The sequence below is a fragment of the Eleutherodactylus coqui genome, chromosome 1 (genome assembly GCF_035609145.1).
Source record: "Eleutherodactylus coqui strain aEleCoq1 chromosome 1, aEleCoq1.hap1, whole genome shotgun sequence".
Classification (NCBI taxonomy): domain Eukaryota; kingdom Metazoa; phylum Chordata; class Amphibia; order Anura; family Eleutherodactylidae; genus Eleutherodactylus; species Eleutherodactylus coqui.
The window spans coordinates 450,779,532-450,799,145 of record NC_089837.1 but is presented as its reverse complement, the minus strand read 5'-3'; the positions used below and the strand labels follow the sequence as shown (position 1 = coordinate 450,799,145).

Below are 19,614 nucleotides of genomic sequence, written 5' to 3'. Positions count from 1 at the left end.
GGGACATCTGTTGAGTGTCTAAAGGTCCCTTTATATGGAACGACTCTCTTATGCATAAGTGCCCAACAGCCATCCCAGAGACCATCACTCCTGTGCCTTCAATTTTCTTTCAGAGAACAGAGGTGGAGCGCACTGGACGTCTTTTGGCCATCCGCCAAACGGTCAATCATTCATAGACGAACAATTGCCTGTTTACACAGGCCGATAGTCACTTGGTTCTTAAGGTCCTCTTAGACATAACGATTATCGCTCAAAATTCGCTCAATAGCCATCTTTTGAGCGATAATCGTTGTGTGTAACTGTACTGACATTGTGCAGTTTTCATTCTCCCGTCGCTCATTGTTGCCTTTCACCGTGTTGAAAGACAATGATGAGCCTTATCAGGGATTCACAGCGGGATACAGCTGATACTACTGTTTCAGCTATATCCTGCTCCCTGATAATGGGCTGGGTATGAAGAACAGAGTGGTCCAGCTGTGTTCTCCATACCTGGCACGGAGCGCTCGGCTGTATAACAGCTGGGCGCTTCATGCAGAAAGTATCTGGATGCAGAAGACAAGCGGCGACACCCTGCTTATCTTCTGCATCCTCCGCTGGGAGCGCTCAGCTGTATGAAAGCCCGGCGTTCCCAGTAGGGAACAGCTGTATGTAGAAAACAAGCGGGGACACCCGTCTTTTGCATCCTACGCTCCGAGCGCTCAGCTGTTCAGCCGGCACTCGGAGCAGGGAAGTAGCTAGATGCAGAAGGCAAGCGGGAAAACCCCATTTGTATTCTGCATCCTTCGCACGGAGCGCTTGGCTAGATGACAGCCGGGCGCTCCCAGCGGGGAGCAGCTGGATGCAGAAGACAAGCAGGGACACCCTGCTTGTCTTCTGCATCTCCGCTCCGAGCACTCGGCTGTATGACAGCCGGCACTTGGAGGGGGAAACAGCTGTATGCAGAAGACAAGCGGGGACACCCGAGCGATTATCGTTGTGTCTAAATGGGCCTTTAGCCAATTCTAACAAATGACCAATTTCTTGCCCAATGCTCTGTTGGCGGCTGTGTGTACACGGGACAACTATTGCACAAATTTTCTGTTTCCAGCGATTATTTGGGCGATAATGGCCCCGTCTAAAGGTACCCTAAGTGAACATTGTTTGCTCAGAGATAAGTGAGTTTTGTTCACTTGGTTTTTCTGATAGCTCTGTTACTACTTTGCTCTTTGAGCCCTTTTATTTCACTTTTGTGCTAGAACTTATCCACCTCTTGTCAGTTCCTGCTGTGCTTCTGAAACAGTGCCGCTAACACAGAGTCCTCCACCCCAGGATCGGGATCAGCTGACAGGTATTGTAGTCTCTAAGGGGTTAAGGGGCCTACCCAGATCCGGAGATGCAGAATACTCCATGGGGAATCTGGGGTTCGCGTCATCCAGTCAGCTTACCAACGGTTTTCCAGCAACCGTTTTGTCTCCCGCTTTAGGTAACCAGTTCTCTTTTCGGTTTCCATCACCACAGGAAGAAAATGCACCTACATCCTTCATTAACTTTTAACGAAATTTTAGCAGCTTCCATAGTAGGTGGTTTTCTCTGGGTGCTGTGGTGGCACACTCAGTGGAGCTCAGGAGATAGTCGCCACCCCAATAACAGCTCAGCCGTAGGATCTTCCCAACACATAGAGTCTCTCACTTACTCTGAACTGGCTCTAGACTGGCTTTCTCAGTGCCCTACATTTTTATATCACACCCTGCTCACCAGAGCAACTAGGAATTTTGGCATGTTGCACCAGACACGAGTTGGCCAACCCACCCCACAGAGATACACTCTTGAACAGAATCTTAAAACAGTATCCTAAAGAGACATCGTGTACAATACAATCAATGCTCCAACAATATCCAGTAGCTATGCACCACCCTCTTACACTCCTGAAAAGTGACTGATTTATTTGACCAATTTTCACAAAATTCTGCTGTATTTGTTGGACTACCAAGCTATCCACATCTGTGATGAGAAAATAGTGGTATTTTTCCCATGAAATATGACGGAATTTGCAATGAAGGTCCTTAATGGAGCCTCTGAACGTATATATGAACAGAGTCTTAACATTTCTGCCATCACAGAGGCCACTTGTGCTATACTTTCTGAGTATCACGGACTGTGACTAAGGAGCAGAATAGTCTTCTACAAACTGAATTACCTGCATAAGTTTGGTGTCATGCCCTGTGTACACAACAATTCCTGCGACCCACTGAGTGTTTCTGATTTGAGCTCCTCTTAATAATATCTGATCAGGGCCAACAGCAACTGGGCTACAAGAAGAAAGATATTGGAAGTTTTAGCATTCCGTCTGATCAATATAACAAAAGACATTGCATAAAATGTATTCCAAATGTAGCATACTTTACTCTTTGACGTGAATACTTCTATACTGTGTGAAAGAAGTTTCCAAACTCAAGCCAAGTTCAATAGGCTGACGGGAATAAATCTATGAGTTGCCAGGAACCTGTCACATCCTTTGAGGAGCGGTACAGGCTGTCTACCTTTACTGCTGAATCCCCACTGATTCCAGTGCTGTTTTTCTTTTTGTTTTAGCCAATCTTCCATTCACCTGTAAAGGTAGAGTCCCCTGGTGCAAGCACCGAGTCGTGACCGACTCCTAGGGTGACGTCACCATGTGACGTTTTCTTGGCAGACTGCTTTTGCAGGGTGGTTTGCCATTGCCTTCCCTAGTCATCTTTTACCCCCCAGCAAGCTGGGTACTCATTTTACTGACCTCAGAAGGGTGGAAGGTTGAGTCAACCTTGAGCCAGCTACCTGAACCCCCAACCTTCAGGGTGTGAGTGAGAGCTTAGGACTGCATTTCTGCTGCTCTAACACTCTGCGGCACATGAGGCTCATATCATTCACCAGTAATCGCTCTCATTAAATCCCCAATGGTTTCCCTGAGTAGTATGTGTATTCAAAATAGCTGACGCCTTTTGAATGGGGTCATACACATGAGCGATGTATTCCTGCATGGTACTGCCATGCAATGTGGGAAACAAATTGCGGCATGTTGTATCGTGTGTGTGCTCTCGCATCGCAGCACCCATTGTTTTCAATAGGGCCGGGGGCAGCACCGTACCACGTGCTAGGTTACGTGGTGTGATGCCATCCAAGTTTTCCCCATTGAAAACAATGGTAGAAACTCTGTGATCCTCCGCCGCGGCTGTCAGCCTCACATCCATGTTTGCCCCTGTCCAGTTAGCCTAAGGGAGCAAAAATGCAGCGTATCACAGTTGCATGAAACTCATATGTACATGCAAGTGCAATGCGATATTTTTTTCCAGCTCCCATTGGGAAGAATGGGCGATTCTTCAACTGAATCTCCCAAACATAGGACATGCTGCAATTTTTCTTTTGCATCACTTCTTGTAATGCTACAAGAAAAAAAAAAACATACTTGTAAATGCACCCATTGAAAACAATTTCTGTGCGTCTCGCAATGCACAAAAATCATACAGGAACATCACTCATGTTAATGCACCCTAAGTTTGTTATATATAGTGGATATAAAAGTCTACACATCCCTGATTAAATGCCAGGTTTCTGTCATGTTAAAAAAAAAAACGATTGGACAAAGCTGAATCGTTTCGGCTTTATCTCCACCCTCCATGTGATCTGCTATCTGTACAATTCCATTGAAGAACAAACTGAAATCTTTGAGGGACGAAAAATTAAAATTTTTTTGCATAAGTGTGAGCACCCTCTTATATTTCGGGCTGTGCCAACCACATGTAAACTCATGATAAATAGTAGTCAGAACTCCACTAACGTTAGTTACAGGGATTCTGATTTCCCCCATATAAAGTTCAGCTCTTCTAGAAGGATTTTCCTGACATTTTCCTAGTTGCATTTTTCAGCAAAAGCCGTAAAGAGATTACAGCACATCAAAGGGATCTGATTCATGAAAGGTATCAGTCAGGACAAGGGAACCAAACAATATCCAACACAGTGAAGACTCAATCAAGAAGTGAGTTAAATTTGGCACAACAGTGACATTAGCAAGAGTTGGACGTCCCTCAAAAATTGATGAAAAGACCAGAAGAAAGTTGGTCTGGAAGGCTTCCAAGAGGCCTACATAAGAATTAAAGGAGCTGCAGGAATTTCTAGCAGGTAATGGTTGTGTAGGGCATGTGACAACCATCTCCAGTATTCTTCATATGTCAGGGCTGTGGGGTAGGGGGGCAAGACAGAAGCCTTTTCTAACAAAGAAAAACATTCAATCTTGGCTATGTTTTGCCCAAACCTACATCAAGTCTGCCAAAAGTATGTGGGAGAACGTGTTATGTTGTGATGAGTCCGAGGGTGAACTTTTTGACCATAATTCCTAAAGATATGTTTGGTGTAAAGCCAACACTGCTCATCACCAAAGATCACCACCATACCCACAGTGAAGATGGTGTAGGCAGCATTATGCTTTGAGGTTGCTCTTCTGCTGCTACCACTGGGGCTTTAGTTAAGGTGGAAGGAGTTATGAACAATTCTAAATATGAGCCTAGTTTGCCACAAAACCTTCAGGCTTCTGCTAAAAAACGACCCAAAGCATACCTCCGAATCACCAAAAGAATGGCTTCACCAGAAGAAGATCAAACTTTTGGAATGGTCCAGCCAGAGCCCAGACCTGAATCCCATTGAAAATCTGTGAGTTGACCTGAAAAAGGTGCTTCACACCAGATGCCTTCGCAATCTGACAGCTATAGGGCGCTTGTGCAAGGAAGATTGTCAAGTCAAGATGTGTCATGCTAATAGACACACATCCAAAAAGACTGACTGCTGTCATAAAGTCAAAGGGTACATTAACAAAGTATTAGTTTTAGGGTGTGCTTATTTATGCAACCACATTATTTTTTTTCCATCTTAAAAGATTTCAGTTTATTTTTCAATGGAATTGAAGGTGAAAATTAATCTGAAATAATTCATCTTTGTCAGATTTTTTTAATATAGCAAAAACATGGCATTTTAATAGAGGTGTGTAGACTTTTTATATCTACTGTACAGAGAAGCAGCATGGAGGACATTATACAACAGTACTGAGCAGTGTAGATGTAAATCAGCACTGGGGTGAGATAAAACACTAGAAGCTGCGCCCTGCCTCTGTGTGTGTCTCCAAGTACAGCGCTCACCGATCTCCATCAGTCCCATAGACTTTGAATCTAGAAGCATCGCTCATGTTCAACCACTGGGACATTCAAACTCCTCCTCACTGCGGTTGTGCTGTGAGGAGAAATGGTGGCTCATGTTCTGAAGGCCCATTTAGAAACAATTATCGTTCCAAATTGATGTCTCAAAAGCCATCTTTTGAGCGATAATCGTTGTGTCTAACTGCTCTGACATCGTGCAGTTTTCGTTAGCCCGTCGCTCTTTATTGTCTTTCAGCATGTTGAAAGACAATGATGAGTCTTATCAGAGATTCACAGCAGGATACAGCTGATACTATTGTTTCAGCTGTATCCCACTCCCTGAACACAGGTGGGGTGTGTTCTTCATTCTCCTGTGTACACTGGTATACAGCTGTGCGCTCCATGAACAGCCAGGGTATGAAGAACACAGCGCTCCAGCTGTCTTCTGCATTCCCTGCAGCTGGGCGCTCCGAGCAAAGAACAGCTGGGGGCAGAAGACAAGCGGCCCCGCTTGTCTTCTGCGTTCCCCGCTCGGAGCGCTCAGCTGTAGAACAGCCGAGGGCTCCAAGCAGAGAACAGCTGGATGCAAACGACAAGCGGTCCCGATTGTCTTCTGCATCCCTCGCTTGGAGCGCAAGGTGATCGCTCAACGTTTGAGTGATCACCTTGCCCTGTAAATGCACACAACAATTATCGTTCAAAAGACATCTTTAGAGCGATAATTGTTGTGTCTAAATGGGCCTTAAGTGTCTATTGTGGGACAATCCTATTAAGTCCTTTGTTGTGCACATGTGAAGTAAGTGAGCATTCAAATACCTTCTGTTTTAAGACAATCTCTCTGATATCCAAATTGCTTGAGTAATGGGGAATTTGTTATCCTTTAACCCTAATAATGCTCTATCTCAGAGATGTTTAGAGAAATCTCATGTGCAAAGTATATAACTAACTTGTTGCTGTCTAGGCGTAGGGTTCCAGTAAAATCATAGAGATGGCGATTAGGTCCTTCACATTCAATTCTTCCAGACAATTTAATCAAATCCTCAATAGATTGAAGATGTAAGGTTGCTGGTAAACCCTGCAGTCAAAGAATAAAGAATAGAAAAGCAGCTGATACAGTATCTATGGTAACAAATACATTACCACTGCCATAAAAGTGAATCTCCAATACAGAAGTAAGAATACTCAGAGAAGACATTTGTAAAGAAATGTTTATGGACAACTGATGTAATAGCAGGTGTGACTCATTGACTGTTCGATATACAAAATTCATTAACCCGTTGAAATCCAATTTTGGATTCAGGGTTTCCTGGGGGGCTTTCTCTTTTTGCCATTATACAATGGCGCCATCTGCTGGCTAGAGCCAGTACTGCTGTATGTGACATGCTGGAGAGGTCCCCGACAACAGAGCAGTCAGTAATCTACAGTGAGAATACCCTGCCGGACGTCTTCCGACATCGGAGCTGTACAGCCTTCAATCAGAATGTCTTTAGACATCAGACAGTGGATTGGAAAGGGTTAAAGGTCATACCTATAAATAATAACCAAGTTACCTTCGGAAGAACATAATTTACTACCCTTGATTGTCCCCATACAACTGTCATTCATCGCCTGCGTGCCTCCTCGTAGCCAACCAGATTTATGCTCAACTAAATGACACATTCAGCCAATGAACGTGCATTTGCTCATCATTTGGCCTTTTCCATGGACCAAATGTTGGGTGCACAGGCAGTTATAGGAATGTTCAGGCCCAATTATCATTCCATGTTAAAAGACAGTAAGAAAGCTCAAAGAATTACTTTGTCTGGATTTGTGAATGACATGCAGACATATAACACTTATCTACAAGACTGGATTCGCGTTCCCTTCAAGAAGTAAGCAAACCTTTATTTTTTTTCTCCAGTACTTTTTTGGGCAAAGAATAAAGAAAAATACAGGAGTGTAAATTGTCTGTGTGTGTGGGCCAAACTCTTTCCTAGTTCTAGTTGTGCGAAATATGAGGCCCACTAATGGTGTCAAAGTTTGCTTTTGAAGACCTTGCTACTGGTGTACTTCTGAGCCAACAACGCAAATTAGAAGACCTCGAAATCAAGGTTTCCAGTAGCAGTGTACATGAAGGATGAGGAAGACCCATATCAAAGATAAAAAAGAGACATGTTTCAGATACTGACAACCACACAATTTTAACCAGGAGGTCTTGGTGTCACCATTACATTTTCATGACTCCTTCTTTGCTAATATTGTAGCCACAGTGGAGAACACATCTCTATGCATGTGCTTGACACCCATCATAAGGGGAACAAGACCAAGATGGAATGGGCCTGCTCTTCTATAGGCTCCTTCAATTCTACATATATGCCCTTTTAGTGTTGAGTAAACTGAACCACTAGAGCCCTGTTTTGAGTCAACTTTTCCTAAAAGTACGGTTCGGCACAAACCCAAACCAAGCTCTTAGCAAAGTTCTACCCAACACATGCTTCTACTGCTTCTTTTCACTCAACACTAGTCCTTTGCACTGGTGTATAACACTGTCTAAAAGTTACAAAAGCCTGTATAACTTTCTCAGTGTTATACAGGGAATTTATGGGTCTTAGTGTTATACACCAGTTTTATGGGTTTTGGTGAACTTCCGGTTCGGGTCGAGCTAAGTCAGCTGAACCAAGCTTTCCAAAAGTTCACTCATCACTAATGCTCTTGATCCTGAGTATAAACACTAAAAGAATATCAATTTATCACACCACCAATGTGTGATTGGTGGCCTTCCAAACACTTTTTGAAATCTGAGACCTTCCCCACCTAGTATTGAACTGTGGCAAAGTCCTTTACTAGAGCCAATTAGTTTTGATTCGATTTACTTGAGGGTACTTGAAACAAAAAGTCTTATACTTTTAATGAGGACCAGCAATAACTATATAGTAATTGATATTAATTTTACCCTCACAACTATCTTCAGTGGAGTACAAAAAATGACAACTCTTATGGGGATTAGTTATGACTTTTATCAGTTCATTCAAGTACAAAGCATATTTATACACAGCTCCTACCCAAAACATTTATAAAGTAGAGAAATGGGACAGACTGATTGTGGATAATTTATTGTGTTATTACCAGGAGATATGGAGATATTATTATAATGGTCTTTTAAACTGCAGCATTCTGTACTGAATCGCAGAGAAAAACAAGCTCCCTCGCCGCAGTGTAATTGTCTATTCCCAAATGGCTCATGGTAAATGTATATCTGCTTTATTGTTTAGCAAAATCCAGAAAAACAACATCAAGTAATTTAAGTCACTGGATTTTTTTTCTATTGATTGCACGGTTGAAGCTATCTGATTTCCAAGGAAGTTGTAGGTAAAATGTATATTTTATGAATTTTCTGATTCTACTCACAATCCTACCTTAAAGGCCCCCATACAGTTTAAACAAAAGTCATCAGAGGCTGTTGGTTTTTGTGGGACTGGCCGACTGTCAGATGTGTTTGGGGGTCTCCCAATTTTTGGGGTGTTAAAGGGGTTGTCTCGCGAAAGCAAGTGGGGTTAAGCACTTCTGGAGGCTGGAATCGGTACACGTGACGGGGCGGAGCTACGCGATGATGCGTAGAAGGGGGCGGAGCCAGAACGCCGCTGCTGCCGGACAGACCCGAAGGCAGAAGACCCTTCTGCGCAAGCGCGTCTAATCGGGCGATTAGACGCTGAAGTTAGACGGAGCCATGGAGACAGGGACGCCAGCGCAGGGAAGGTAAGTGAATAACTTCTGTATGGCTCATATTTAATGCACGATGTATATTACAAAGTGCATTAATATGGCCATACAGAAGTGCTTAACCCCACTTGCTTTCGCGAGACAACCCCTTTAAAGAAAGATCTGGCACGTTGAATTTCAATGCCCAAACTTTTTGTCCTCCTGGTGGTAAATCACTGCCAGAGCTGTCTGGCTGCTGCTATCCCCACTAGCCCATGGGGAGCTGCTGTGGTAGACATGATGATTAGTTAGCGTAAAATGTCTATTGATTTGTATAAACTAGATGTATTACGCAGCTGTAGTGGTTTTAACTCTGTAGAGGTTAATGGCCACATCATTTCATTATGGTAATTGCTGGACAATGGCATGGTGAAAGATGTGTGCTATAACGTTAGCCGAATGTAAAGCTCCTCTGCAGCCTCTTAAGGGTTAAAGTCACATTGCTATACTGTAAGAACTGTATCCACTTTGGGTGTTTTGCCAGCCCCCCCCCCCTCCCCCTCCCCCTCAACTTCTGAGACAAAGAAGCTGCTTTTGCCTGACCACTTGTTGAGGAGACAAAGACTGGCTCATACACTGGATCTGAGAGGGGTGTGGGGAGGAGCGGGGGATTCTATATGGCCCAATGAATGAAAATTTATATACATTATCGATGTAATATGTTATACGCCCATAAAGGGCAGGTATTATTTGTTTCAATAAAGTGAGGGCCTGAGCAATGTACCGCCCAGACCCAGTTTAGACCCGAGACCTATAGCTTGTGCCTGACTGGTTATTGCAAGGTGTGCGCATTCCATACTATACAATTTGGAAGCTACAGAATACCCCGAAACCTGCTGGAGAAAATAGCATCCAGTTCACTGCATTTCCTGATTTCTTTCCTTTTCTCTCCCATGGTCTTTTTATTGATCTTTGGGTCTGTCTGGAATGTTCCTCACTAATCTTCCTCTGGATCTGTCCTCTGTAGTTCAGTCAAGTTACCTGGCCAGTAGGCTGTTTTTTGTCCTCCCACATTAAGGCTGTATTCACATGGGCAAGTGCAATTTTTACCAGTGAAAAATTTAAGGTTTTCCATGCAATTTTAACGTGATTTTCATGCATCTGCTACGCGTTTTTGAGATTTTCAAGCATTATGTGCACCCATTTTACATCCGTTTTTCACTGCTCTGCACTTCCTGTTTTTTTTCTTGTGATCCCCATAGTAACATGCATTAATTTAAAACACATGCAATTTGCATGGAATGTGATTGCAAACCATTTTTATGTTTCCATAGAAAATAATGTGCAATTCTTCATAAAGTATCACATAAAAATATGGCATGCAGCGATTTTTCAAACTTGACTATTGATCTGAGAGAAAAATTGCTTTTGTGAATTAACCTATTCAAATGAATGTGTTATTTTCCCATGCAAGGATCCGATCAGCAGGGTCTTCCGCTTGGGATGCCAGGCAATCAGTTGGTTGCTTGGCTGCCGTTAGTGTGGACAATACTTAAGTAGATAGCAGTGTCAACATTACAGCAGTCCGGGTTGGCTCTGCAGGCACAGCTCTCATTTAATTCAATGGGAGCTGTGCCTGCACTATCAACCCAGGCTGCTGCAATTAGGATAACATTATCTGCTTCCAGAGCTGTCCATACAAACAGCTGGTTCGGCAAACAGCTGATTGGCAGGGATGCCGAGTGGCAAATCCCGCTGATCAACTATTGATAGTCCATCAATAATAAACACCCCTTTCTGGGTTCCCATACAAATTAAACAAAAGTCATTTGAACATGCCAAATTTTGCAACATTGACCGACTGTCAGATGTGTATGGGAGCCTCCCAACTTTCCCCTGAGAGATGGAGTTGGGAGAAAGTAAGATTGTCTCATTTCTTGGTTCTCCTAGAGATAAGCCACTGCCAGAGCTGTCTGGCTGCCACTTTCTCCACCGCCCTCATGTTGGTTTGTGAGTGTAACCTAGCTTCAAAATAGCTGACTGTAGTTGCACTTTTCTGTTCCATAGGAAGACCAGCTCTAAAACACAAACTAACTAATGAAATACTGAGTAAACTCCAAGAAGAAGAACATTCCTAAGCAGTCATTGGGCTGAGGGGTGCAACTACAACTTCAATACCCCATACAACTCCAATATTGGGTTGGAATAAACAATTACAAAGTTCTACCTGGCGTATTTTTAAGTTTGTTTCACCATCAAGATTGGATGTCTCAATGTAGCACATGGCCTGTGGCTCACTGCGAAAGCAAAAAAAGAAGGTTACGTGAATGGAAACACATTGTCCGTTGAAGTCATGCAGACGCTAGAGCTAGGCACAGACATACATCAGTCTATTTTTTGAACATTTGCATTTCTCATCTAATTGCAGCGGTTGCTAACAGAGACATCAATAACAGTCACAGTCTTCAAATACAACCTGGTATTCAGAGAAACTAGCAGGTGACTTTGCCATCCCTAATCTTTTTATTGTGAAAGGCCACAATGTTAATATGATGTAACGCTTTCCGACTGCAGAACATTGATGAAATTTCTGCCATCCTGACACCTATAATTGGTTATTTTGTTGCATGCTATGTGTGAATGTCTCAACTCCCTTGTAGACACTGTCATATTTTACACTTATTATTAGAGATGAGCGAGCGTACTCGGAAAAGCACTACTCGCTCGAGTAATTTGCTTTATCCGAGTATCGCTGTGCTCGTCCCTGAAGATTCGGGTGCCGGCACGGAGCGGGGAGCTGCAGGGGAGAGCGGGGAGGAACGGAGGTAAGATCTTTCTCTCCCTCTCTCCCGCCTGCTCTCCCCTGCTCCCCGCTGCGACTCACCTGTCAGCCGCAGCGGCACCCGAATCTTCAGACCCGAGCACAGCGATACTCAGATAAAGCACATTACTCGAGCGAGTAGTGCTTTTCCGAGTACGCTCGCTCATCTCTACTTATTATGTAACAATTTTAAAGGGGTTATACAGGATTAGAAAAATAAAAACGACACTAGTCCACAAGTTATGTGTGGAATCGCAGCTCTGCTACATTCATTTCAACGGAGCCGAGCTTCAATACCGGGAACATCCCTTGGACAAGTATTGCGCTGTGCCTGAAGGCACCCATGTTTTTCTGTTCTTGTACAACCATTTTAAGCAGGCATACGAGGCTCAATGTGTTTGCCTGATTATGATCTTGCTGCAATGTAAAAGGCTACTGATGTTTTCTCCTGAAACAATGCTGCGCTGCCGGTGCCATCATGACAAAATAAGATCAGCTGTAGTAAGTGTCCTTTTACAAGGCTTGATCTGAGCTGTGAAACAAGGGCCGGTCAACAAGATCGGCACTCGCTTGCATGGCATTCACATGAGGCGATTCAGAATGTGCAAGGTTCCAACAGGGACTCATCACCCTGCATACAGGCAGGATTTATGGATAAGTTGTCTATAGAGAGGAGGGACCCACGAGACAATCAGGACCCTTGTCGTGGGCTTATAGGCTTAAGTGTCTTGACCAAGACATGAACCAATACCTCATGTGTTCTGTAGTAATTCCAACTATCTATGCGTGATGGTATGCTTGGTGAGTGCCTTGAGCGTTTGTCAGTCTTGGTTTATGTCTGTCTCCGAGTTCTGTTTGCAGCCATTCAGTTCAGTTGGAGGTGTAGTTGGAGCAGGTTGGAACCTCTATCCTGGGTGAAAGTTTTCCACATTCAGTTCAGTAGTGGCTTTCTTTCCTTTTGCTTTTGTTAGTCTTTACACAGTTTTTGTGCAGTGTTTAGTGCATCTTTCCAGGTGCCTTATCAGGGATAGTCAGGTCCTAGGTGAAGACATGGGGCTATGGTTACCAGGACACCTACCCCACTTTTAGGCAGAAGTTACCTATTCCCCGATTTGTAAGGGTGGCTTCACAGGAGCGTGTTTTTGCGCGTACAAAGGTGCGTAGATAGGTGCGCACCTACGTACGAGCAAAAACACGCGTGTATGCAGCCGCGTTCATTGTTTTCAATGGAGCCGCGGCTGCTGCTGGCGGCTCCATTGAAAACAATGCTCTGCCTGCCCTCTGCATTCTTTTTCAAGGAGGGGCTTTACATATAAGCCCTTCCCTGAAAAAGAACCATTTTAGTGTAAAAGAAAAGGAAAAAAAAAAACTTACCTCTCCCCCGCTGCCATGACCCCCGCGGGGATGAAGAACACATCTGTCGCCCCGGCAGCTGAAGGCAGGTGAGTATTATTTTTTTACACTATTTTTATTAGATTTTCAGGGAAGGGCTTATGTTTAAAGCCCTTCCCTGAAATCCAATGACGAGGATGTCGGGAGCAGGATTCTCATGTGTGACAGCTACAGTAGAGAATTAAAGAATTCCTCCGCTGCATCTGTCACAGATGTGGCAGATGTAGCAGCAAGGAATTCTTTTAACTAGCGGGGGTGAAGGAAACATCTGCCACATGCGGCAGATATGTTCTTCATCCCCGCGGGTGTCACGGCAGCGGCGGACAGGTAAGTATTTTTTTTTTTTAACACTAAAATGTTTCTTTTTCAGGAAGGACTTATTTGTAAAGCCCTTCCCTGAAAAAGAATGCAGGGAGCCGGCAGACCATTGTTTTTCCCAATGGTACACGCATGTCCTATCTTTGCAGGCACGCACCTGCAAATTACGGACATGTGCACACACCATAGGGAATGCATTGTTGCAAATACAAGCATGTTTTTGTGCGTGCGTATGAACGCACAAAAACACGCTCACATGAAGCCACCCTAAGGGACAGATTTCTCCATCTAATTATTGCCTGAAGTTGTGTAGTACATTTCATAGTATTGTGTGTGTTTTTTGCGTTTCAGTGTGAACACCGCCCTGCATCCGTGCTGGGCATGGTGTTCTTGTGCCGTGTGGACATAACATGAACGCTCGTATGAATTAATAATCTTGCCCAATTATCAGGCTGTGTAAAAGGCCCTTTAGAGTCTGGCTACTACTTCCTTTTTCTCTATTTTTGGAATGGAGATAACGAACTGTGAGGAGCAAAATGAGCAAAGCTCTTGGCCCTCAGGACAATTCACAGCTAGGGGTAACTACAAGTATGCTCTCTATGGACAGGCCTGAGAACTGTGTGCCTGAGCACTATATTTTCTAGGTATATGAGAAGGTTATTTGGGTACTACATGAAGGTATTATTTTAGCATTGTAAAAGTAAAACTAGTTAGGGAGCATATGTTAGGAATATTCAAACAATGTACGATAGCATTATGTAGAACTATTATTTCACTGTTTTATGGTACTATTATTATGTAGCACTATTATTTGGTAACTGTATGGTAATACTGCATAATACTATTTGGCTGTTGCATTTGATTGCTGTATGGTGGTATAATGTAGTGCTATTATTTGGTTGTTGTATGTTGGTATTATATTGCACTGGTATTTGGCTGTTGTATGGTGGTATTATGTAGCACTATTATTTAGTTGGTGTATGGTGGCATTATGTCGTATTTGAGTGCAGTATGATACTATTATGAAGCACTATTATTTGGTTGTTGTATGGTGCTATTATGTAGCGGTATTATTTGGCTATTGTATAGTATTATTTTTTCAGTGTTATTCTGTTACTTAGGTGCTGCATGCTGGTAATATTTAGGCATTACGTAGCACTGCTTTGGGGCTTTCTTTAACATTGTTGCTTTGGCAGTGTTTGGCACAATTATTTAGGCACTGTACAGTATATGATGGTATTTGGATACTACAAAGTGCTGCAATAACAAAACAAAGTCAGCACTCCTAACAAATAAATTAAATGCAAGGGTTACAAAAAGCCATGGATGTGACATATACCATTTAGTTGAGGCTTTTTGCCTAAGGAGAGGTGTCTTTAGAGTTAGGAACTAGAGATGAGCGAGCATACTCGCTAAGGACAATTGCTCGATCAAGCATTGTCCTTAGCGAGTATCTTCCCGTTCAGGAGCGAAGGTTCGGCTGCCGGCGTGGGTGACAGGTGAGTTGCGGCAGTCAGCAGGGGGGAGCGGGGGGAGAGAGGGAGAGAGAGATCTCCCCTCCGTTCCTCTCCGCTCTCCCCCGCAGCTCCCTGCCCGCCGGCAGCCGAATCTTTGCTCCCGCGCAGGCAGGTACTCGCTAAGGGCAATGCTCGATCGAGCAATTGCCCTTAGCAAGTATGCTCGCTCATCAAATGTTAGGAACCCATCCATTAACATTTGCCAGGATAAGGTGGATGGGCACACATGTTTTGATCAAAATATGTGCTAAGAACCATGCGTTTAGTATAAACAGTTGTGCAGTTTTATTCAGATAGTAAATGTGTATAAGTACTGAAGCATGCGTTTCTGTGAATTTATGGCCACATTGTTACAGTTTTCAGCATGGTATGGTGAAATTATGTTGGCATTATAAAGTATTAGGGTGGTATAGTTTTTGAAGCATTCAGTATTTTAAGCTAGTAGTGTCTGGTAGTAATATTTTAGAACTGTATGACTTTTGCACTGTTTTACCATTTCTTCCTTCTAAAAAAAGTGGAGAGCCCCAACACAATATTCTGTCCGTGAGCCTCCACATTTTTATTTGTTTTGGCCCTTAATTTAATTGAGTCATTGTTACTCATAGACAAACCACAAAACCCAATCATTATTGTGCGTAATTGTACTGTAGCAATCAGAAATATAACAGACACATTATGACAAGTGACTACATTACTTATAAAATACACAAAATACATAGGTAATAAAGAATGCACCACATTACTCCAAAACATGCAGAATATCTCCACTGAACTGAAGATCATTATGCACTTATTTGCATTATTATATAGTACGTGGGAAAATGATACTTGTCCTAGTCCTACTATCTACTCAGGGGTCCTAAGAAAGTAGGATCTAAACTACTTTGTAAAGTCTATGTTTTCCTGACTAACAAAATAGCTGTTTTGCATGGTTATAGCAATATTATTTTGACCAGGAGTGCCCCCCTCTACAATGACTGCCTTCAGCGGGAAGTGTGTTAATCACATCTTCTGATATCCAGTTTGTGCCAAGCGTCTTTTCAGGATGTTCAGGGATAATGCACAGTGATGTCACAGCACATTAATAATGCACACGGTGATGTAACAATACATGGATAATGTTCACAGTGATGTGATGTCACAGCACAGGGATAATGCTCACAGTGATGTCACAGCACAGGGATAATGCTCACAGTGATGTCACAGCACAGGAATAATGCTCACATTGGTGTCACAGCACATTAATAATGCACACGGTGATGTAACAATACATGGATAATGTTCACAGTGATGTGATGTCACAGCACAGGGATAATGCTCACAGTGATGTCACAGCACAGGGATAATGCTCACAGTGATGTCACAGCACAGGAATAATGCTCACATTGGTGTCACAGCACATTAATAATGCACACGGTGATGTAACAATACATGGATAATGTTCACAGTGATGTGATGTCACAGCACAGGGATAATGCTCACAGTGATGTCACAGTACAGAGATAATGTTCACAGTGATGTCCCAGCAAAGGGGTAAATAATGTTCACAGTGATTTTAGAGCACAGGAATAAATAATGCTCAGAGCGAGGTCACAGCTCTAGGATAATGCTCACAGTGATGTCACAGCACAGGGATAATAAACACAGTGATGGCACAGCACAGGGATAATAAACACAGTGATGGCACAGCACAGGGATAATGCTCACAGTGATATCACAGCACAGGGATAATGCTCACAGTGATGTCACAGCACAGGGATAATGCTCACAGTGATGTCACAGCACAGGGATAATGCTCACATTGATGTCACAGCACAGGGATAATGCTCACAGTGTTTTCTCCGCACTGAGATAATCCACTCAACAAGGTTGCAGCTTAGTAATATAACAGGTATACTAATGCATATTGTGATGTCACCATTGAAAAATAATATACACAATGATGTCACTGTACAGGGATAGTGGACAAAATGCTGTACTAGCACAAGCATAATACACACAGTGATGTCACAGCACAGGGATAATGCACACAGTGATTTACAATACAGGGCTAAAACAAAAAGTGAAGCCACAGTGCAGGGCAATACACAAGGTGACAATCTAGGATACCCCTTATCCATAGCCCCCACCAATTGGAGGTTGGTCCCCTCACTTGCTGGGCCCCAGAGCAGCAGCTATGTTGCATATTCTAGTAGTTACACCAATGATTTTGCTATGCACTACTTTATTAATCACGGAAAAAGAATCCCTAGATTACAAGTTACTTTATCATCAACTCTGTCTTATAATGGAAATTTAATGAAGGAACCTTCCACATCTCTGATGGCCAATTGTTTCTAACCTAAGGGATACACAAGCTCACATTCTATATGCTATAGATGGAGTTTCCATACGCTATCATAATATTACTACTGGCCTTATTCCAGTCACGTCTATCTTAGTTGTAAATGCACACAATATGATTTTCCCAATTCCTTCACGTTGACACTTAAAGTCATAAAACTATTATTTCAAATGGCAATGCAAATGCACATAGACAACGCAATCATGAATTCAGCTCAGTGGAGATGAGAAAAGAGACACCCGACCATATAACATCTGACCTTGAAGATAAAATGATCATATCGGCTGGAAGATGCTGCCCATTGGTCACCTTCACAATGTCTCCCACTGCCACCTGTCAGTCCAGGGGCAGCCAAGCAGCAGACAGGAGAGAAAGAAAGTACACATTGTGTGTCCTTAATCATCACTCACACCATTAGTCCTTCCAAGGAGCAAAAGCAAAGTATAATAAAACATAGACTTACAAGTTAATAGCATAGGTGCAAATGTACAGAGAGCATTAACCAATAGCAACCAATCAATAGTCCAGCATTCTGGACTGATAAATACCTCAGTATATCTTAACAGCACTGGGATCTCTGATTTTGATCCAATCTTCTAATACCAAGTCTCCTACATAGGCAAGTTACATGATAAAATGCAGTCTGCCTGCAGCCACATCTAGGGGGAGCTCAGGAGCTTACTGCATACACTAAATACAATTAAAGCGGTTAGCCAGCCTTTAAAAAATTGATGGTTTATCCTGAAGATAGGCCAGCGATATCTGATCGTCTGCCGCTTAGGATCCCTGCTGATCAGCTGATTGAAGGGGCTGCAACGCCCCTGCAAGCTTACATCTGAGCAGGATTGTGTTGGTATTCAGAAAGTCATAGTAACGTAGTAACATAGTATGTTAAGCCCAAAAAAGACATATGTCCATCCAGTTCAGCCTTTTACCCCCCAATGTTGATCCAGAGGAAGGCAAAAGAATACAAAAAAGCTAGTCGTATCGTTTATAGCAGCCTCTGATGCAGACTTGTCCCATTCACTTCAGTCTTTCTCATTTCTGGAAGGATGGCATTCACCAGTCAAGGGGTTGGAGAAAGTAACCATCTATGATTGGCCATAGTTCCTGACTGCTTGCTATTGGTTACTACTGCATTGTACAAATGTGTTAGTGAATAGCCTCTACATTCCGTAATATATTCCTGAGTTTAAAGTTATTTTTTCTAATCACAGACAACCTTTTTTTATATGGCGATTACACCTGACACCACCAAATGAAGCTGAGTCCATCCAGGCACGAATAGCCATCCATATAATACATTGAGTCTGCCAGACAAGGAGCCATTCTTACAAAGCAGCTTTCATTCTGGCTCAGAGAAGTCGTGAGTGGGGAAGATCCATCTATGATATCATCTGCCCTAATGGGGCATTTGGACAGGAGTGGTCTTAATAGGGTATTCCAGGATTTTCCTATTGATGATGTATGCTCAGGATAGGTCATCACTAGTTGATGGGCGGGGGGGAGGTTGCTTTGGATGCCTGACAATTAGCTGATTGTCTGACCTACTGTCAATGCAGTGGGCTGGATGTCATCTGTAGTCAGGGCCAAAAATGTAATAGCCAGCTTCACTCCTGCTGAAATCAATGGGAGTGATGCCTCGTATTACACATTCAGCTCTGACCACAATGAGGGGCCAGAAGTGTAATGGAGGGCATTGCGCCTATTGATTTCAATGGGAGTAAAGCAGTCTATTACACTTCTGGCCATGACCACTGATGACTACATCAGCTGATGGGCAGGGATCCAGAATAACAGGCTCCCGCCGATCAACTATTGATGACCTATCCTGAGTAAAAGTCTCGGAATACCCCTTTAATGAAATAACCCCTTTAAACCAACTTTGCAGTTTACTTTGCAGATCTCAGGGACTGGTGTTGCATAGATGGATAGTGTTGTCCCGCATCCACTCAGGCATACAGCTAACTATATGGATGAGCCACATATAAGCTATGCGCATAGAGAATAATGTATAGGATGATTGGGTGCGTAGTAAGAGTTCTGAGCTTAGGGTCCAACTACACTATCTTCCGCACCATGCGTTTCACCTACAGAGTGCAGAAGTGTGTCCCAGCCTAAATGTAGGTCTCTGAACCCGAATTCGCAGCATAATATGTGTGTATGATGCTCTGAGTTGGGGTCCGGAGACTTACGGTCTGGTCAGGACACACTTCTTCACTCTGTATGTGAAAGGGATGGTTCAGAAGACAATGCGCTCAAGCCCTTAAGAACCAATTTTTTACTAGGTGCAAATTGCAAGTTTATTTAAAGAGCACCGGTCCTGTCCTCATGTAGATGGGGTAGGCTGCATAGCTTTTGGCCTGCAGACTCCAACAATGTTGTATTGTATGGGTACTTTTT

The 19,614-nt window shown here is 43.1% G+C and overlaps 1 protein-coding gene across 1 annotated transcript in view; it reads right to left on the bottom strand.

Annotated features, from left to right (window-relative positions):
- Window positions 1-19,614, bottom strand: part of ATP8A2 (ATPase phospholipid transporting 8A2) — a 565,764-nt gene that overhangs the window by 448,533 nt on the left and 97,617 nt on the right. Inside the window, exons 8-11 of the mRNA XM_066588982.1 lie at window positions 17,471-17,544; window positions 11,047-11,116; window positions 6,089-6,216; window positions 2,177-2,288 (exon numbers count right to left, since the gene is read on the bottom strand). Of these exons, the coding sequence (XP_066445079.1) occupies window positions 2,177-2,288; window positions 6,089-6,216; window positions 11,047-11,116; window positions 17,471-17,544 (384 nt within the window). The remainder of the gene's footprint in view (window positions 1-2,176; window positions 2,289-6,088; window positions 6,217-11,046; window positions 11,117-17,470; window positions 17,545-19,614) is intronic.